The sequence below is a fragment of the Terrapene carolina genome, unplaced genomic scaffold (genome assembly GCF_002925995.2).
Source record: "Terrapene carolina triunguis isolate 2854851 unplaced genomic scaffold, T_m_triunguis-2.0 Scaffold89, whole genome shotgun sequence".
In the NCBI taxonomy this organism is placed as follows: domain Eukaryota; kingdom Metazoa; phylum Chordata; order Testudines; family Emydidae; genus Terrapene; species Terrapene triunguis.
Window position 1 is genome coordinate 13,411,395 of NW_020664440.1, and position 22,263 is coordinate 13,433,657.

At 40.9% G+C, this 22,263-nt stretch overlaps 1 protein-coding gene across 1 annotated transcript in view; it reads left to right on the forward strand.

Annotated features, from left to right (window-relative positions):
* LRRN1 (leucine rich repeat neuronal 1) overlaps nucleotides 1–11,561 on the forward strand; it is a 37,798-nt gene extending 26,237 nt beyond the window's left edge. The window contains exon 2 of the mRNA XM_024196137.3: nucleotides 7,321–11,561. Coding sequence (XP_024051905.1) covers nucleotides 7,556–9,706 — 2,151 coding nt within the window. The 5' untranslated portion in view covers nucleotides 7,321–7,555 and the 3' untranslated portion in view covers nucleotides 9,707–11,561. The remainder of the gene's footprint in view (nucleotides 1–7,320) is intronic.
* The last annotated feature ends 10,702 nt before the right edge of the window (nucleotides 11,562–22,263 follow it).

Sequence of the window (22,263 nt, forward strand, 5' to 3'; positions counted from 1 at the left end):
TCTCGATAGCCTTATGAATAGTGCTGGGGAGGAGCCGGTGGTCGTGGTACATCTAGGTACTAATGACATAGGGAAGGATAAGAGAGAGATCCTGGAGGCCAAATTTAGGCTGCTAGGTAAGAGATTGAAGTCCAGGACCTCCATGGTAGCATTCTCTGAAATGCTTCCAGTTCCACACACAGGGCCAGTTAGACAGGCAGAACCGCAGGGTCTCAATGCATGGATGAGACGATGGTGTAGGGAGGAGGGGTTTAGATTTATTAGGAACTGGGGAAACATTTGAGAAAAGGGGAGCCTATACAGGAAGGATGGACTCCACCTAAACCAAAATGGAACCAGACTGCTGGAGCTTAGTTTAAAAACTGCTCTACGACATTTTCAATTTTAAGGGCTGGGGAAAGCCGACAGGTGCGGAGGAGCACGTAGTTCGGACATCGCTATGGGGAGGCTCTATAAATGGAGATTCTCTATGTCCTAATAAGGAGGAAAGGATGGAAGATGATAAAATACAGGTAGGATGTGATGAGAAACAGTCAAAAGAAAAAAAGTCCCATTTAATTACATCATGTAACAGCGGACATGTAAAAAGTGCCAAGTTTTTAAAGTGCTTGTATACCAATGCTAGAAGTCTAAATAGTAAGATGGGCGAACTAGAGTGCCTCGTATTAAATGAGAATATTGATATAATAGGCATCACAGAAACTTCATGGAATGAGGATAATCAATGGGACACAGGGTACAAAATATATCGGAAGACAGAACAGGTCGTGCTGGTGGGGGAGTGGCACTATGTGAAAGAAAGCATAGAATCACATGAAGTAAAAATCTTAAATGAACCAAAATCTACCACAAAATCTCTATGGATAGTAATTCCAGGTGTGAATAATAATATAGCAGTAGGGATATATTACAGACCACCTGAACAGGATGATGATAGTGACTGTGAAATGCTCAGGGAGATTAGAGAGGCTATTAAAATAAAAACCTCAATAATAATGGTGGATTTCAACTATCCCCATATTGACTGGGTACATATCATCTCAGGAAGGGATGCAGAGATAAAGTATCTTGACACCTTAAATAACTGCTTCTTGGAGCAGCTAGTTCTGGAACTCACAAGAGGAAAGGTAATTCTTGATTTAGTCCTAAGTGGAGCACAGGATCAGGTCCAAATAGCTGGACCGCTTGGTAGTAGTGACCATAATATAATTAAATTTAACATCCCTGTGGCGGGAAAAACACTCGGCCCAACACTGTAGCATTTAATTTCAGAAAGGGGAACTACTCAAAAATGAGGAGGTTAGTTAAACAAAAATTAAAAGGTACAGCACCAAAAGTAAAATCCCCACAAGCTGTATGGAAACTTTTTAAAGACACCATAATAAAGGGTCAACTTAAATGTATCCCCCAAATTAAAAAAAACATTGCAAGAGAAACAAAAAAGAGCCACCATGGCTAAACGACAAAGTAAAAGCAGCAGTGAGAGGCAAAAAGGTATCCTTTTAGAAAGTGGAAGTTAAATCCTAATGAGGAAACTAGAAACGAGCATAAACTCTGGCAAATGAAGTGTAAAAATATAATTGGAAGGCCAAATAAGAATTTGAAGAACAACTAGCCAAAGACTCAAAAAGTAATGGCAAAATTTTTCTGAAGTACATCAGGAGCAGAAAGCCTTTTAAACAACCAGTGGGGCCACTGGACTATCGAGATGCTAAAGGAGCACTCAAGGATGATAAGGTCATTGCAGAAAAACTAAATGAATTATTTGCATCAGTCTTCATGGTTGAGGATGTGAGGAAGATTACCAAACCTGAGCCATTCTTTTTAGGTGACAAATCTGAGGAACTGTCCCAGATTGCGGTCTCATTAGAGGAATGTTTTGGAACAAATAGATAAACTAAAGAGTAATAAGTCACCAGGACCAGATGGTACAGTGGAGTCGCATCATAGGCGCATTTAACTTACGCGATTTTAACTATACGTGCTCGGCAAAACAAAACAAAAAAGAGAAAAATAACAATTTAAATACTGTACATGTAGTACGGGCGATTCCGCCCGCCATTCCACTCAATGAGCGTTTGACTATACGTGATTTTCGTCTTAAGCGCTGAGTTCAGAACTTAACCCCCGCGTAAGATGCGACTCCCCTGTATTCACCCAAGAGTTCTGAAGGAATTCAAATGTGAAATTGCAGGACTACAAACTGTTGTCTGTAACATACCATTTAAATCAGCTTCTGTACCAAATGACTGGAGGATAGCTAATGTGACACCAATTTTTAAAAAGGGCTCCAGAGGTGACCCCAGCAATTACAGGCCGGTAAGCCTGACTTCAGTAGAAGGCAAACTGGTTGAAACTATAGTAAAGAACAAAATTGTCAGACACATAGATGAACGTAATTTGTTGGGGAAGAGTCCACATGGTTTTAGCAAAGGGAAATCATGCCTCACCAGTCTACTAGAATTATTTGAGGGGGTCAACAAGCATATGGACAAGGGGAATCCAGTGGCTATAGTGTATTTAGATTTTCAGAAAGCCTTTGACAAGGTCCCTCACCAAAGGTTCTTAAGCAAAGTAAGCAGTTATGGGATAAGAGGGAAGGTCCTCTCATGGATTGGTAACTGGTTAAAAGATAGGAAACAAAGGGTAGGAATAAATGTTCAGTTTTCAGAATGGAAAGAGGTAAATAGTGGTGTCCCCCAGTGGTCTGTACTGGGCCCAGTCCTATTCAAAATATTCATAAATGGTCTGGAAAAAGGGGTAAACAGTGAGGTGGCAAAATTTGCAGATGATACAAAACTACTCAAGATAGTTAAGTCCTAGAGAGACTGCGAAGAGCTACAAAAGGATCTCTCAAAACTGGGTGACTGGGAAACAAAATGGCAGATGAAATTCAATGTTGATAAATGCCAAGTGATGCACACTGGAGAACATAATCCCAACTATACATAAAAAATGTTGGGGTCTAAATTAGCTGTTACCACTCAAGAAAGATTTTGGAGTCATTGTGGATAGTTCTCTGAAAACATACACTTAATGTGCAGCGGCAGTCAAAAAGCTAGCAGAATGTTGGAATCATTAAGAAAAGGATAGATAATAAGCCCGAAAATATCATATTGCCTTTATATAAATCATTGGTATGCCCACATCTTGAATTCTGTGTGCAGCAGTGGTCGCCCCATCTCAAAAAAAGATATATTAGAATTGAAAAAGGTTCAGAAAAGGGCAACAAAAATGATTAGGGGTATGGAATGGCTGCCGTATGAGGAGAGATTAATAAGACTGGGACTTTTCAGCTTGGAAAAGAGATGACTAAGAGGGGATATGAGGAAAGGTCTATAAAATCATGACTGGTGTGGGGAAAGTAAATAAGGAAGTGTTATTTACTCCTTTTAATAACACAAGAACTAGGGGCCTCCAAATGAAATTAATAGGCAGCAGGTTTAAAACAAACAAAAGGAAGTATTTTTTCCACACATGCACAGTCAACCTGTGGAACTTCTTGCCAGAGGATGTTGTGAAGGCCAAGACTATAACAGGGTTCAAAAAAGAACTAGATAAATTAATGGAGTCCATAAGTCCATCAATGGCTATTAGCCATGATGGGCAGGGATGGTGTTCCTAGCCTGTATTTGCCAGAAGCTAGGAATGGGCGATGGGAGATGGATCACTTGATGCTTACCTGTTCTGTTCATTTCCTCTGGGGCACCTGGCATTGGCCACTGTCGGAAGACAGGATACTGGGTGTAGTAAGATGAGGCCCTGAAACATAAGCTCTTGTGTCAGAGGCCCAGTCTGAGGCCTGAAGCCTGAACCAAAGTACTTCCAGGCATTGCTAAGCAAAAGCTGGGCTGTGAGCCAGAGGCAGGCCTCACTCACAGAAGTTGGCGAGAAGAGGGTTGTTAGACGCAGGTGCAGTCACACATAAGCACTAATAAGAGGAACTTGTGCCAAGATGGCACCTGGACAGCCCGATACAAGGACACTCCACAGACATAACAAGGCAGGTGCATCTTAAAGACAGGACAGCATGATGGATAGATCTGTTTGTCTGAAACAACATGATCAAAGGGGAGACAGCACCCTAATGAGCCAAGAGGCTGTACCTCAGTACATCAGTAGGGATGAGTAATCTGTCCTGTAACTGTATAAAAGTAGGTCCCGGAGTGCGCATCTTTGTCTGGCCTAGGGGGCAGTAGAAAGTCCCACCACTGACTGAGCCAGTCCATTGCCAGGGGGCACAAATTCGTAGAATGTCTTGTAGAGTCTACGGGAAACTATTACTGTGCTTCATTTGACAATAAACCTGGCTCGGGTTCCTTCGTACCTTACTAGAATCTGTGGTGTTTGGGGGTTCTCTCGGGGTTTGCTGTGTCAGCTATCTGCGTAGAGCTGGGGCAGCATACAGCGGGAACACGCACGCAGCCGACTGTTATCATCAAACAAGAGCCGAGCACCACACCGGTAGCTACTGACAACACTGGGCTAGATGGACCTTTGGTCTGACCCAGTATGGCGATTCTTATGTTCTAAGGGATATTTCTGAAAACCATTACCTGGTTTGTTTATATTGTGGCAGCTTCTAGGGGCCTTTACTAGGTTGAGGCCCCAATGTAATGTGCATAGCACAAACATAGAAAATGGCATTCCTTGTCCCAAAGAGCTTACAGTCTAAGAAATCTTACTAAAGATTACAATCTAACAGTTTTACTAAAGAATGGCATACTATTTCTCCATTTCCATTTGCCCTTTGTTTCAGATATAGTAGGTCTATATCTGCTTTCTAAGTAAAGGTAATTTAGATAAGTACATCTGATTGGGAGTTCTCTCATCCACAAGTACCCTGGAGTATGATTTCCCCAAGCATCCTTGGTTCAGGTGAACGTTGTCATAATCCTTATAGTATGAGCCTAAGCATCTCCTAGTAAATTTCCAGAGGACGAATCTTGACACCCTTACTCAGTTTTGCCCCATTCCTTACTGGGGTCTCATTGATTTCAATAACTGTATCTGCCTTATGTGGTAGACTGTCAGTACCTTTACAATGAGTTTAAGAAACTTGATCTGACAATAGCAGCATTCTCCAATTGCCACTGAGTAACAAGCTTAGGTATAGCTGAAATTCCCACCATAAGTACCACTAGAGAAAAGGAGTCTATATGGTAGCATCATTGCCACTGTAACACTATAGGTCTCTGAACTGGAGAAACAGAATAGGTTAGTGTTGGAATGAGACTTGTGAAGAGCTGAAAATAAACTATACCCTGAAACTTTACTAAGAAACCTCAAGACATTGGCTGGTTTGGTGCTACATGTGTCTACGGGAGAATCTAACAATTAAAGTCCTCCTTCTACCACCAAGATTGGGGTTATATAGTAGTTGTACAGAATACTGAACTTTGATTGCACACACAAAACTACATTCACAATATACAGAGGAAATTATCTATCACTAAGTTTGCATATACAGAACATTCCATTATAGAGTTTTGGTTTGGGTTTTTTTAGAAAGCAAACATCAAGAAGTTTTCTGTCAAGAGCCTGGCATATGCCTTGAAGGCACATTTAATGACTCAAGAAATTTTAATAGAATAGGTTTCCCAAATAATGTCAAACATTTTACTTTAATTCAAAGGCTCTCTTTTATGAATAACTTCAGTCTAATGTGACACCTACAGTTGGCAAGCTTTGCATAGTAATTAGGAAATGCTGTGAATACTGTACCCACAGATGCTCAATGCAATGCAAACAGCTACATTTAGGAGATGTTTTGTCAAATACTGGGCTCAGACAAAGTCCTCACAGAAGTTGAGTGGGAATGGTTTCTGGGTAAGGACTGCAATATTAGGTTCCACAGTTTGTAGGCAGTAGCGATGATGACAATCTGGAGAGGAGATCGTTTCCAGCAATAGGGAGAAACCTCTCGCAGTAAGAGAATGAAGATACCAAGCAGGAAGTCTTTTGTAGAGTTCTATATGTAAGATACTGACAAAGTGTATGTCATGACCCTGATTCATTAGAGTACAACAGCCTACTTCTGCTACTAGCTAATGGAGTTCCTTCTTTATCTCATGTGATCTGCAGTGGGATGGTACAGTTTCTAGATTCAAATTTTGAAAGCCCATATGGGAGGTTGTTCCATATATATTTAAAAGAGCCTTTTCATTAACAGAAACACATTAAATGGATACTGAGGGTAGTATATTATATAGATTTATCTTACACTGTCCAACCTATTGGAATAATGGATCCTATCATCATAGGGGAGATCCAGCCATTGATATTTTGGGTCAGTGGAAGCTAAAATTGGAGGCAACTTCCAACCACGTGGGGAGTCTGAGGAGGAGGAAGAGAAGTAGCTCAGTCATTATGAAGTTTGTTTGCTTGTGCTCATTATATGACACACAGAAATAAAGATCAACGTTTTGAAAACTAAAATAAAATGTCATTAGTCCAATAAATAAACATTCATAATCCATTCATTATTTAAATATCATATTGGAAATTTGTATTTTAAAACTTATTTTCCAGGCTAACTTGTATTTTATCAGTTTTGTTTAACCTCTTTTTTGTACATCAAATCTATTTGCATTTCTTATGCAGACTTGGAGTTTGATATACAAGGGTCTGACCTCCAAAATTTTCATTTGGATTTGACTCCCTAGATAAAATCCAATCACTATTGTTTTGAGTGCAGTTAGATCCTAAACCAGTAGACCCCATTCTCTGGAACTGGGTGAGATCAACCCAGGATGGTGGAAGTCCTGGAAGATTTTTCCAATGGTCAGTTGAAATTTGAAGAGAACATCTTGCAAGATTTCAGTGCTGTTGAACCTAAAATATTACATTGGCTTGGCCTTGAGCGGAAAAGTGAACACAAGCCTTAAATCTAATCAATACTGAGTTCAGAACGCTGATTTCCCTGGCCTACCCTCCAGTTCGAAACACATTTTAGTGGGTTTCAGTATCTTTAGTGTTTTGCAAGAAAAACAAGACAACACGCTTCAACGTTAATTTTTCAGTTAGTCTTTTTGTGATGTATTTGTAAATTAAGTGTTTTGTTTTCTAGTGGTTACATATGTTTTAATGTTCAGTCAGCTAGGAGTATCAAAAATAGTTCTAATTTAAATCAACTGTAGGAAAGAGCTTCTACCGTACCTAAGTGGAATTTTCATTTAAGGAATTTGGAAATTAAAAGGTTTCTTATTTTAAATAACTTTGTCTAGAGAAGGAAGAAATGAAAGGAATGTACATGTATATGAAAATGAACATGAAATGTATATGAAATAAACATAACATCTGTCCTAATCTGCTTTTCAGGCACCTCTCCAGATACTGATTTGGGTTAACCAACTCATGCAGCAGAGCTTTGTACAAGCACTCGGAACAAAGGAGAAGAGTGAAGAGACTCCGAAAAGCATCTTCCATATTCTGAATGTCCAAGAGTTTCAACCTAAACTTTAATTTTTACTTTTTTTTTTCTTGATACTGATTTATATATTCAGTCTTTTGCTATTTTAAGGGGCTAGGCAGTTGAACTTACTAGCAAACCAACATGGCTAGGATTAGATTGATTTTAATAGCTTGCCTGTTGGTGCTAGAATTGCTAATGAATTCAGTAACTGAGCCTTCCATACAGAATAATGAATGTCCACAGCTTTGTGTATGTGAAATCAGGCCATGGTTTACACCACAGTCGACCTACAGAGAAGCTACAACAGTTGACTGCAATGACCTTCGTTTAACAAAAATCCCCAGCAATCTTTCCAGTGACACTCAAGTTCTTCTCTTACAAAGCAACAACATTGCAAAGACCACAGATGAACTCCAACAGCTTTTCAATTTAACAGAGTTAGATTTTTCACAGAATAATTTTACTAGTATCAAAGATGTGGGGCTCTCAAATCTGACTCAGCTCACTACTTTACATCTGGAGGAAAACCAGATAACAGAGATGACTGACTACTGCTTGCAGGACCTTTGCAATCTTCAGGAACTATATATAAACCATAACCAGATTAGTAGCATCTCTGCAAATGCATTTTCTGGCCTGAGGAACCTTTTAAGACTTCATCTTAACTCTAACAAATTAAAGGTTATTGACAGTCGTTGGTTTGATGCTACTCCTAACCTGGAGATCCTTATGATTGGAGAAAATCCAGTGATTGGAATACTAGATATGAACTTCAAGCCACTCTCAAATTTAAGAAGTCTGGTTTTGGCAGGTATGTACCTCACTGATATTCCTGGAAATGCATTAGTAGGCTTGGATAGTCTTGAAAGTCTTTCCTTTTATGATAACAAACTAGTCAAGGTTCCTCAGCTTGCTCTTGAGAAAGTTCCAAATTTAAAATTCCTTGACCTCAACAAAAACCCAATTCACAAAATCCAAGAAGGTGACTTTAAAAATATGCTGCGGTTGAAAGAACTTGGGATCAATAATATGGGAGAACTAGTTTCTGTTGATAGGTATGCACTAGACAACCTACCTGAACTTACAAAGCTTGAAGCTACCAACAATCCAAAGTTGTCTTATATACATCGTTTAGCATTTCGTAATGTTCCTGCTCTGGAAAGCCTGATGCTGAACAACAATGCTTTGAACGCAGTCTACCAAAAGACAGTGGAATCTCTTCCAAATCTGCGTGAGATCAGTATTCACAGTAATCCACTCAGGTGTGACTGTGTCATTCACTGGATCAACTCAAACAAAACCAATATCCGTTTTATGGAACCTCTATCAATGTTTTGTGCTATGCCACCTGAATACAGAGGACAACAGGTGAAAGAAGTGTTAATACAGGATTCAAGTGAACAATGTCTTCCAATGATTTCTCATGACACTTTTCCAAATCATTTGAATTTGGACATTGGCATGACAGTGTTTCTGGATTGTCGAGCCATGGCAGAACCCGAACCAGAAATTTATTGGGTAACTCCACTTGGAAATAAAATAACAGTTGAAAGTCTCTCAGACAAGTACAAGCTGAGTAGTGAAGGTACCCTGGAAATCTCGAATATTCAGATTGAAGACTCTGGAAGATATACATGTGTTGCTCAAAATATAGAGGGGGCTGATACAAGAGTAGCTACTATAAGAGTGAATGGAACGCTTTTGGATGGTACACAAGTGCTGAAAATATATGTCAAGCAAGCTGAATCTCATTCGATATTAGTTTCTTGGAAGGTTAACTCCAATGTCATGACCTCCAATTTAAAATGGTCCTCAGCCACTATGAAGATTGATAACCCTCACATTACATACACCGCGAGGGTCCCAGTTGATGTACATGAATATAACCTCACTCATTTGCAGCCATCCACAGATTACGAGGTCTGTCTAACTGTATCAAATATCCATCAGCAAACTCAAAAGTCTTGTGTTAACGTTACAACAAAAAATGCAGCTTTTGCCCTTGACATTTCCGACCAAGAAACCAGTACCGCCCTTGCAGCTGTAATGGGTTCAATGTTTGCTGTGATCAGCCTTGCCTCCATCTCTGTTTATATTGCTAAAAGGTTTAAGAGAAAAAACTACCACCATTCATTGAAAAAGTATATGCAAAAGACCTCTTCAATCCCACTGAATGAGCTCTATCCGCCACTTATTAATCTCTGGGAAGGTGACAGTGAAAAAGACAAGGATGGTTCTGCAGAGACCAAGCCAACCCAAGTTGACACATCCAGAAGCTATTACATGTGGTAACTCAGAGGATATTCTGCTTCTGGTAGTAAGGAGCACAAAGGCTTTTTTGCTTTATTCTGCAAAAATGAAAAGTTGAAGACTTTTGTATTTTTTTGACTTTGCTAGTTTGTGGCAGAGTGGTGAGGACAGGTGGATATTTCAGAATTTTTTAGTATAGCGTATCGCAATTGTTTGACACAAATGGCAGCTTCACCTAGCTTCCAATTTCTTTTTTTTTTTTCTAGTTGTGCTAAACTTAATGCTGTTCTAACTACAGTACTGAATAAAATTAATGACAGGCTGGGGTTACCTTGTGATTCACAGCTAGCACAGCCCCTTTCTTCTGAAGCCATCAGTAGAGAGTACAGTATCCTGCAACAGCTAACATACAGTTTTGAAATGGCATTGAACCAGTTTTATAACACTCTGGTCTAAAGACTCAAACTGAGAAAAGAAGACTAGATCTTCAGTGATGTTAGTTGACTGTACTGTAATGTTGTATCAACTGATTTGAATGTTTTTGACTTTAAACAATGACTTTTTTCTTTTTTGTAATAGTTGAAAAGGCTTAGGTAAACCTAACAGGCAATAGAAATATGTACATCTGATTTTTTTTTAAATGTAACAAACTAAATGTTAATTATCTTATTCTTTTTATTATATTTAGTAGACACTTTTAAAGAATACTAGCGTTTTGTTGTGCTTAATCCACCAACACATGGTGTATAATGAAGGCAAAACTATAATAAATTACAGTTTTGTTCTGATTTTTTTTAAAACAGTCACAATAATGTATTGTTTTTAGTTGCCACTAAATGGTGATCATGTTTTAATATAAATATATCCAAATTATTATGTAACCTGGGGGGGGGGGGGGTTTAAAGTCAAATTTCAACAGATTTTCAGTTTTTGCTCTAAAGAAGAAATATCTATTTTAACTGGGATGTTTTCTCTGCACTGTTTTTCAATATTAATAACAAAGTATTGCAGAATACCTGATCAGAAAGATTTCAAGTAGAGTAAGGGCTGTAACTGTATCACATGGAAAAATCAAAACTGCCTCAGCACAAGGGACTGGACTAAAGGACCTCTCGTGGTCTCTTCCAGCCCTATAGTTCTATGATACAACTTAGGTACACATCAAGAAAATTCACTGAACGTAGCACATTTTCCTTTCTGTACACATTTTTGTTTATATTATAAGCTAAGTTATACATGAAACAAGTGTTTGGCTATCACTGACAATTAAAGAAGAAAGGCAACTCAACATCACTAAGTCAATTATAGTTGAATCCACAAATGTTTACCTGTTTAAAAAAAAAAATCCATGTTATTTGGATTACTGTCTTTTAAAGCATCAGTTAGGGTATTTACAACTCAGATACAATATCTCATGTGGAATGGGGGCTTAACAGCCAATGTCTATTTTATAGACTTTCATATCTGTAGTTCAAAATATTTTACCAAATTACAGAATAGGTTAAGATGGTACAAAATTACAGAAAACAGTGGTGTGAATACATGAATAATTTAGAGCTGGATTTTCAGAAGCACTCAACCTTGGCCTTTCTACTCTCATTAAAATCCTTGACAGGGACTGTTCATTGTGAGGTCACAAAGGGGACAGGGTTTCTAATGAAGCATCAATTGTGGTCATGCCAGATGCCAAGTGAGGAAGCTGAAAATTTTGTGTAGTATGTTAATTTTCTACCACCCCTCTTCTCCTTAGCCAAAAGGCGGCTAAGTGCTAACTCTGCAATGATCATTAACTATATGCAATGTGTGGGATGTTTTTGCATACCGATGAGCTATTTTTGAGTTAATGATGAGCACAAATAAATTGTCTGAATGCTGGAATCGTAGTTTTAATTTTTTTTTTTTTAAATCTTCAATAACTCAAAAATGATATTTCCCCAAAACTTTCTGGTATGAAACTATCCACCCTTGTCTCAAGTTCAAAGAATTCTTCAGACAGTTATGTCTGAATATGAGAAATAAAGTCTCAACATCAACCTAAGCACTGGAATAAATTGCCTAAGGAGGCTGTGGAATCTCCATCATTGTCTAACCTCCTCTTAAAAATCTCCAAACACCTGTCAGGGATGGTCTACTTTAGTCCTGCTATGAGTGCAGGGGACTGAACTAGATGACCTCTCAAGGTCCCTTCCAGGCCTACAATTCTATGATAATCTTTCATATAAGTTTCACTGCTGCAAAAGCTTCAATATAATAATTTTATATAGCTAATGTATAGCTTCCTCAATCTCATATTTTAATTAAAGAGTTTGGTAAAACTATTGGTTTTTCATGTCAAAAATCAAGAACTTATATAAAATTCTTTATAGTTGTGAAATCTCAAATCTTTACCTACATGGCTGCTGTATATGGGATTTTTAAGTGTTTCTTTTACTTGTGGAGAGGAAACGAGGTGGGCACCGTGTTAATTTTGTCATACTTTACTACATCTACTTCTTTAATGTCAATTTCTGCCTCTTTCTGATGGGCAGCTTCAGAGCAATAAGTACCACCTTGTATCCATGCAGTTGTAATCTAGAGTTGCCACTGCTCTGATAGCAGACTATATTAATTAAAATTGGGATCTGCTTTGCAGTGGAGATGCACTCTTGGTTTCTTCAATGTAAAGGACACAATAAGGACAAGGTTGACAGAAAATTATGGCTTCCCACTTGCGTGGCATCATCAAATAGTCTTCACAAAATAATTCACTGAGCAGGTGTCAGATGCTGCAGCATAGGCCTCCTCACCATCTCTTCAGACTTCTGCAGCACTGCATAGCTGTATGATGATACTCAAAGTATAAGATGACCACAAAGTCAATGGAATTGTACCTGAGCCTCCTATCTGAATGATCTCAGCTGTAGTTTATGCTTTTTAATGTTTGATACCCATTTTGATTGACTAGAGATTTGTAAGTGAACTGTTCAACAAAGTAGAGATGGGCGTCTCTCTCATACCGTGACTAACCAGGTTTCTCATCAGGGTTGATAAGTGATAAAAGGAGTTTCCCCGTTGTAGGGGATGGTACAAACACTTTCAAGATGGACAGGCTTATGCAGACCTCTTGTTAACAGAGCTGGCCACTGAGCCCCACAAAGGAGAACTCAACTTTTTTAAATCTCTAGCCCTCTTTGCGAAGATCATCTTGAGGACATGAATCACTACAACCCAATGCAATTAGAGTGCCAATTGTAAGTATGCAGCTAAGCACCACTCCTGCAGCAGCAGGGGGGCTAAAAGCACATCCCTCTGTGCATAGAGAACTGATCATGCTGGACAGAAAGTGTGGGGGGAGGAATGAATTCAGTAAAAACTGTTTCCCAACCCGCAATAAGAGGGGATCCGCTTGTTAAAATCGTAAACTCTCCCTGAATTCACCCAGTGCTGATGTCACCACACAGCTGCTGCAATGGGAACTCCCCTCTGCATTCCCCAGCACTGCCGCTACATGCGTATAGGGAATGCACCAGGCAAAGTCGGTAACCACCCATTGGCTGCTCTGCTACCAAGAAATGTGGGAGTGGGGAGAGCATACAACTGGTGGGCTTTTTGTTTTGGAGGAGCAAAGAGTATTTTACGTAGGAATGTCATATGTTTTTGAGAGTGGGGCTTTGTTAAAAACGTTGACAGCACATTCCTTTAAAGGGGGGAAGCTGCTGCTCCCCAAAACTGCCTTGATTAGCTCTCCTACTGTTACACAAAAGAAGCTGACATTTTGTCTCTCCCCTGGTTTTTTCCTCCACTTTAATCTATTCTTCCTTTCCTGTTTCACCCACTCATGTCATTTTTCACACTTGAAATTCACTGTGGGCCCTCCCTGTAATCCTTCATGTTTCTTCCATAGTCTCCCCTTTCCCAGTCCCACCATCCCCCTCGACACGCGTTGAAGGAACAACACTTTCCCCCTACCCATGAAACCCTTTATATCCATTTGTAGCAATGAGATGTAACAAGATTACCGTTAAGGGCTGTTGGTTTATATTTTGCTTTGGACTTGTTTTCACCCATTCTGATCCTTGTGCTACTTTCTTCTTCTTTCCAAAGTCTCCCCTTTGGAGACCATGATCGCTGCTGATTATGTCAGTAAGAATCAGATCAAGAGCAAGCCAGTCAGCATGCAGAATTTTAATTTTAACCTTCAGCCTCCCCCCTGTATCGTAATCCACAAAACTTTCACTTCCACTTAGCCAAAAAAAAAAAAGCAGTTCTTTCCCTCCTCCTCCCCGCGCCAGCTTTTCCATCCTGAAAATACTTGAACAAGATGAGACTCTAGATAATTTCCCCACTTTATTGTGAAGACAATGGAAAGGCTGATTTTTCTTTCCAGTAAAGTAGAGGAGAATTGCCACAAAGTCTTAATTTTGAGTTTCCATACTGAAATACCATGTACACAAAGCCGACACCCATGCTATAACAATACAGCTGCAACAGTGACATTTGAAATACTAAAACACACATTGGCAAAAGCCGGTAGATACATCAGTTACTCCAGGTAAAATTTTCAAAAGCACCTAAATGATTTAGGCACTGAAGACCCATTGACTTTATTCAGGCTGCTAAATACGTTATAAAGACAAGGTGGATGAGGTCATATCTTTCGTTGGACCAGCTTTTGTTGGTGAGAGAGACGAGTTTTCAAGCAACACAGAGCTCTTCTTCAGGTCAATGTAAGATCAAAAGCTTGTCTGTCTCACCAACAGCAGCTGGTCCAATAAAATATTACCTCACCTAGCTTGTCTCTAATATCCTGGGACTGACATGGCTACAACACTGCAAATACACTAGAAGGTCTTTTTAGGATTTTGCTTGGGTGCTTTTGAAAGTGTTACCTTTTGTAAAATTATAATGTTTGAACATTTCTGTGCTACTCTATATTATTCCATATTCAAAGCCATTGAGGACCTGATATTAATCTCAGCTACATGGGGGGGAAAAATACAAAATTCCTTTTCAGTCACTGGAGTCAGGGCCGGCTCTAGGCACCAGCAAAACAAGCTGGTGCTTGGGGCGGCACATTTTTAGGGGCGGCATGGCCGGCGCCAGAATGCCGCCCCTAAAAATGTGCCCCAGCCGCCCTAGCTCACCTCCGCTGCTGCTGGCGCGCGAAACAGGTGTTTCGCGCGCCGCGGCCCCTCGGGGTCTCCCCCTCCCTCCCAGGCTCTCAAACCTGGGAGGGAGGGGGAGACCCCGAGCCGCCGCGGCGCGCAAAACAGCCGTTTCGCGCGCCGCTGCTCCCCCTCCCTCCCAGGCTCTCAAACCTGGGAGGGAGGGGGAGACTCCAGGTGGCCGCGGTGCGGGCGCCACTTCTCCCCCTCCCTCTTAGGCTTGAGAGCCTGGGGGGAGGAGGCAGGGCTGGGAATTTGGGGAAGGGGCGGAGTTGAAGCGGGGCCGGGGGGGGTAATTAAAAAATGGGGGGGGCGGCCAAAATTGTTTTTGCTTTGGGCGGCATAAATGCTAGAGCCGGCCCTGACTGGAGTTAAACTTGATTTTCACTTACCTAGATGAGATCTACATCTGGTTCTGAAAACTTCAGCTGCAGATTTCTGCTGCCCACAAGCATAACACTGGAATAAGAGTTCTTGTCGATTTTTATGATAAATGTTTTTTTACTAAGGCCTTTTCCATTGGCTTAGAACCTGAGTGTGGTTTATTCTAAGAGAGAATAGTTGGGGTCAACACTGAAAATTGCAGTTCTTTTTAATATATGCTATGGCTGAGCATTATTTTCAGTTTTGGACAAGCATCTTAAATGTGCATTTATATGAAGACCTGAATGGACAGTAATCAAAGTCTGCAATATATTTTAACGTTATATGGAATCCAACATTTGCAATCCTGGCATTTCAAATTGAGCCATAGAAAGACCATGTCCACATGAAGATTTAGTGCAAACAGATTTAAATCTGGAGCACACGCTTCCCTGCCATGCACTGTCAGTATGGACTCTGCTGCCACACACCAAAAGTACTGTAGTGTGCTTTAAGCTATGCTGTTTCAAGCAGCAATAGGTTAAAGCACACTACAGAACTGGTAGTGTATGACAGGCTACAGTGCTGTACATTCATACCCTGACTTCCTGCACATTAAATCTCAGTGTGGACAATCCCTAAGTATGCAGATTTAATACTTCCTTTGTTTTCAGGCACAAGTCTATCATTTTACATCTTATTTCTAATTTTAAGAAGTGCACTCCCCAATGCACAGACAAAAACTGTACTATATACTTTATTCAGTGGCTTTTATTGCTTTCACTGCAGTTTAAGGCACTCCCAGTGGAAAACAACAGGTTTACAGAAAAGAATTACTGTCTTATATCAATGTTTCCATTAAAACTAGGGAAAGAAAGCCAACCCCATCAATCTGATTTGGAGTTTAAATAGTTCTTACATGGTTAAATGTGTAGGGTGATGTGCCCTGCACACCAAGAGTCAAACTATGTAAAATGTGGCAATGAGCAATAGTAACATAGGTACCATGCACATTATCCTTTTTGCTTTAAACCATGTTATTAGCCGCAGGCTTTCAGCCATTTCTATCAGCTGTGCTTTTGGTTTGATGGTGAAGCTGTATCATTTAACAAGGCTGGGATTATTAGCTGTGCCTACCAACTGAACACTATGGTTTGTACAGGGGTAGATCATATGAAATAGTATCATTAGTCACATTAAGTGGTATCTTGCTCTTTGAGTACTCCCATAGGAATGTATGATAGTACTTAACATGGGTAAAGGGACTGCAATCTGGACCAAAGAGAGCAAGGGCTAGATCTTCAGCTGGTGTCAAGTGGCATAGCATCATTGAAATCAGTGCAATTATGCCAGCGTGCATCAATTGTGGATCTGTGTCCAAATGTCTATCAGAACATGTCAATATTACACACAAAACATTGCATTAAAAGAACATTAAAGTTGAAAAGCCAAGCACTCAGAAGTTAAGAAATGCCTGAATTAAGGTAGTTTGTGCTAATTTAATTTGGGCCCCTTATGTGTGTACATTTTGAGTCAGTCTTTATGATCGCATACTATTTTTTTCCACGGGCCCCCTGCCTCATTCAGAGCATGAAATGCACAGTGTTCACTTAATGACCAACTGTTCAGTATCCTGGTTTCTCCCCACTGTGTGTGTGTGGCCCCATGCCCTGTTTACTGCACACTATTCAAACCCTGCTCCAAAGGCAGAATTATTAATTTCCTCCTGAGCTTTTCTCTGGTGCTAATCACTGTAGTATCTGAATGCTTCACACAATAGAAATGAATGTACGTTCATAAAGCCCCAGTGAAATGAGGGGTTATCAACCCAGCTTTACAGATGAGGAGCTAAGGCACAGAAAGAGAAAGGTGCCCACTACTTTTGGGTGCCCCATTTGAGGTCTGATTTTTTCAGAGTAGTATCAGATTGCACTTAACATTCTAAGCACAGCTCCTACCGACGTCAGTTGCAGTTGAGGGCTCAGCACTTCTATAAATCAGACCTCAGGGTCTCAAATCAGGCCCCAAGAAAATGAGGAAAACCCAATTAGTGACCATCTCTGAAAAGGTTGGATTAAGTGTCTTTAGTGGCATCACACAGGAACTCTGTGGCAGAAGCGGGGATTGAATCTGGTTCTCCACGGCAGCATTCAACTGCCTTAACTAGCACATCTTCCCTTCTCTTCCTGTAATCGCCTACCTCATTCACTACACACCTTTCAGCTTCAGCAACAAATGAAGCAAGGATCCTACGGACAACAGCCTTCTTCACTATACAATCCTGATTCATCCCCAGAGTAGGTCTATTCTGTGCATTGAATGAGGCAGGAGTTGTGTGGAAAAAATATGTGATCCTGTAATTAAAGATGGTCTCCGAGTGCCTATGCACAGGGGGCTGAATTAATTTGCACAGCCAATGTTTTGGCATTTCTTAACTTTTGAATGCTTGAATTGCAACCATAAAAATGTTATTTTAATGTTTTTTGTGTGCAACTTCCTAGGGGTTTTAAAAAACGAACTGAGAAAACAAATTCCATCATACTGACACCAAATGGGTCATCAGCAGGGTTAACCTGGAACATTTAGATCCACCGCACAGACCCCTACCGCTTAAGCTAACGAACAGCAATAACTGATCGAAACAGTAGCGTCTCTTCCTATTTCAATCAGGAATAGAGGGGAATGACACACACACACACACACACACACACTTTGCTAGAGTGTTTCACAGATATTTGCTCTCTCCCTGCGCACCCCAAGCCCCCGGCCTCCATATGCCTCCCACCCCTATGGCTTCCAGTCTCAATTGCCTTCCCCAGTCTCCTTCTTCAAGCTCCTTGTTCCAAACTTTTTGCCCCATCAGTCCCAGTTCTCTCCCCACACCCCAACTCCTAATCCAATCTGTCTTCCCTCTCCCTCATTTCTTTTCCCTGCTCACTGGTTTTCATTCCGTCTCCTTGCCCAGCCAGTCACAGTCTCCCACCACCCCAACTCCCTGTCCTAATCACCCCGCAGGCTTGTTGTCCCAATCTATTTGGCCTAATGCCCCCCATAGGTCTGGCTCTTCTCCCCTCTGCCTCAGAATCAGTCAGCTTCCTCCCCCAGGGTCCCAGCTGGTGGTTACTGAAAGCAAAGGAATGAGAGATCCCCTGCTCTTAGTTCAGGTGCCTGGACCCAGCATAGCCCACAGCAGCCCAGAGCTGCAATTGTAGGGAAAGGCCTGGTCAGCCCTGGGGTGGAGCTTGCCCATCACAGATGGGAAGTTCAGGGCAGTTAGCTTCTAAAATCCAAGAAGCCTCTACAGAGCACATGCAAATTATAATTTTTCAAAGGATTATAACTTGGCCAAATGTAGGCATATTCATACAGGGACAGTATAAGGAACATCCTGGACACAAAGGTCACCCCTCCTGCCAAAGTTCAAGTCCCTTTACCAAAGCATGAAGATGCTATAGCTATGCAAAGAAAAGGTCATCAGAATATATAACCTGGGTGAGATTAGGTGCACTTCCACAGCCTCATTCTCTGGCATGGAAAATTTCCAATCCAAATAGTTAAAGTTTGGCTAAGTTATAAGCAACTGAAAATTGGGTTTTATAGTGAGAAGTGAAGGGCAAATTTACCAACAGCCTTGCTATCAGCCCCAACTAGAATACCACCAATAGCTTAAAAACATGCTTCCCTGCTGCCTTCCCATTTAAGGGCCTAATTCTGCTCCAGCACTGAAATGAATGAGGAATAATTCCATGGAAATCAATGGTGTTTTTTATATTAGTGTAAAATCAGTGCAAGAACAGAATCAGGCCTAATGATTATCCACAACAGGGCCTATGAATCAGTAGTGAAATATATTAGGATATACACTACAGTCGCCTCTATAAAACATGCTGCTAATTTTATATGCAACCAATGAAATATACTTAAAGAAGCATGAATCAGTGACCATCATTTCATTAATTTAATTTCTGAAATCAATGCAATAAACCTCAGGTAACCATTGATACTTGGATGGGTAGGTTAGATGAAATGCCCTGCCCGGCCTGCTATTAAGTGACTCCCTCTTATGTTCCAGCTCTCCAAAAAGGCATTATGAATGTGGTAGAGACAGTAGTGGCTGTTCCTCAGAGGCAGAGGCTCAGATACTCCAAACTGGCAAAGATGTGTTGGGCATAGGTCGATGGAAGAAGAGCAAAGGTAGCATTAAGCCAATTGTGCAAGTCTTTGATCTTGGGGAGTTCCTCCTCCACTCCTGGGAAAATATATAGAGCAGCCCTGAGGCTGCTCTACCTTATGCTTAGCTACCAACAGCCTCAAGGGGTTGTTCCTCCAGTCAAATATCAGCTGAGCACAGAGGCAACCTTTTTTCTGGCCATGTCCCCTCTGCTAGGGACCAAAGGGGGATGATGTAGGAGCCACTATTCCTTCCCTACACCACTCATGGATTTCCTTATGGGGGAACATCTCCATATGGCTCCTCTCTGGCTGCTTTTGTGACAGATTTCTGTTACCAATCTGCCTGAGGCATCAAGTGATCAGGCTGAGGCCGCAGGATCATTAGGGGAGGAGATGACAGAGCACACCACGTGTCCAAATTTTAAAGCTTTATTAATAAAATAATAAAATAACAGTGGAGATTCTACCTGAGGCTGGGGATCCTACCCGAGGCTGGCTAAGCCTGGGTGTAACGTAAGAAGAAGAGGGGGGAAGGGTGGACGGGAGTTCTTGTTCCGTGCACAGGTCGTCCAGGGTCCACTGTTAATCTCCAACTTGCTTCGGCTCTCAGGAGGGTTTTTAAGTCCTGGGTTCTTTTGGGGGCGTTTCGTTCAGGGACCTCTGTTCCTGGTGCTCTTTGTACCAGTCCAAACCGGCTCTCTGTGGCCTCCTCAGCTTTCCCAAAACACACTGGCTGCAGGGACGCGAAAACGGTTGTTTTCCCCCACGCTGGCCTTCGCTGTCTCACTTGTTTTTGCCGCCCCTGCAGTTCTGTTCCGGTGAATCTATCTTTCTCATGGCTGGTCGGGGTGGAATAGGCCCCCAGTCTTTCTTGGCAGGCAGCCGAGAGTCGGATGTGTGCTGCGGCCTTGGGCTGGAATCAGCTTCTTATCTTCGGGCCTAGCTGGAGCGTGGAGTTAATTCGTTCTCTTCTCCCTTCCTCCCCCCTTTGGCCTCTCGCAACCTGCAAAGGAATCTTCTACTCCACACTCACACCTTTAACCCTTCCCCAAATGCCTTGTGATGCTTGCAACAGCGTTAGCAACATACAATGCTGATCTGCCTCCCCAGGGGACCGCCTGAGGGAGGGGGCCATTGGGTTGTAACTCTTTGCACTGCCAAAACAATGCAAAGAAGCCTTAGCCAGTGTGAAGATTTGACCAAATTCTTTCCATTCCTGAATGGCAGATGTTCCTCCTGATAAAGGAACTGCACTCAGTCCTAACTAGGACTCCTTCCACTGCAAGGACGTTGCCGTGAGCTGTGCTTCAACAATGGGACAAAAATGAGAGCATGATCTATGTTGGATTGTTTCATGGCAACTAGGCAATGTGATTGATTGATATTGTTTTTTTCAACTGTGTCACTTTGTGCTCCAGAATCTAACCCACCATTTAAAAAAGAAATCTCGAACCCTTATAGTTGCAGAGATAGTTTTCAATATGTGAACTGAGTGTCAACTAATGCAAGATTTGCCTGAGTCTGCCATCAGACTCAAACAATAACCCAGAGAGGAGTAAACTGATTCCTTTCATCTTAATGAAGGGTCAATACTAAACTCTATTATGATTTAATGCTAGCATTCCTATCTATTAGACTGCTCATCAAAGCACACAAGAAAGAAGAGGGAGGATCACATGAATAAGATCTGACGGAGTGGCATCTCATTTTAGTGGACAAATCTTGGTTTGTTGGTGGAGCTTGGAAGAGTATCACTACTATGACGCCCCCTTCCCCAATTTCTATCACTGAATGAGACCGGGGCAAGGGGAAGAAGTATAGCAACTTTTCCAGACTGACTTAGACAGAGCTTGGTGAGTGATTAAGCCGCCTAAACCGAGGTGCAGATGTTTAAGTGAGTAGCTGAATAGCATTTATAATGAGCATCTTAAACTGTAAGAACTATTTGGGGCCATTCTGAAGACTCTAAATAGCATATTAAAATTGTTTTTGTGGAAAATGATGTAATTAGTGGCTATTACATTGCTCCCTGTCTTCTGGCCTTGCAAAATGTCTCTTATCTCGTGGGGATAACATTACAGAAATAGACCCAATACCTTCCACTATTGTCAAGTGTCCGGATTTGTTGACAAAAAAAAAATCTGCTGTTGGAATTTTACAACTAAAATACTCCTGAGGGTTTTTGGGGGGAGGGATAGGTTAAAGGGCATTCTCCCTTTAACCACATCCAAATTATAGGCTGTTTTATTTTATTGTTGTTTTTAAGGAGCTATAATGTATAAATATTAACTCATGCAAGCTTTAATATCTTAAATCCAAAACGATTTTCAGTAAACTAAAAAACACATCAATTTTAATCACAAAAATGTAGGGAACAGAACTGAGCCTTCACTCAAACTGACACATTACAGACAGTATCTCACTTTACTGAAATCTATGTTAGCAATTAGCAACTAACATCCGTTGGAGACAAATGATCAATAAACCCCCAGCAGAAGGGAGTCAAAGTTTCATTGTGCCACTTACAACATTTAACCTCATAATAAATTCAGAACATTTTCATCTACTGTAGTGGTATGTTTCCTAAAATAATTAGAGAGAGAGTCAAAAATTGAGGTACAGTACATCACAATGGGCACCATTATTATTACGTAATTCTGAAGAAAAAGCAAAAAAAAAAAGTCTTGATCCTCAGAAATATAAATTGTGAGAGTACTTGACACATTTGTCATGTAAAAATCAAACATAAGCAAACATATTACAAAGGTATTTTGATCACTTATGGACGCAAGAGGATTTTTAAAAGTGATCCAGGGATTCTGTTTTTCACGTATTGGTCATCAACTGGTGAATTTTATGCACTTATAAAACCAAGAAAATAGTTCTGGCGATAGCCAGATATAAGCATGATGGAGTCCA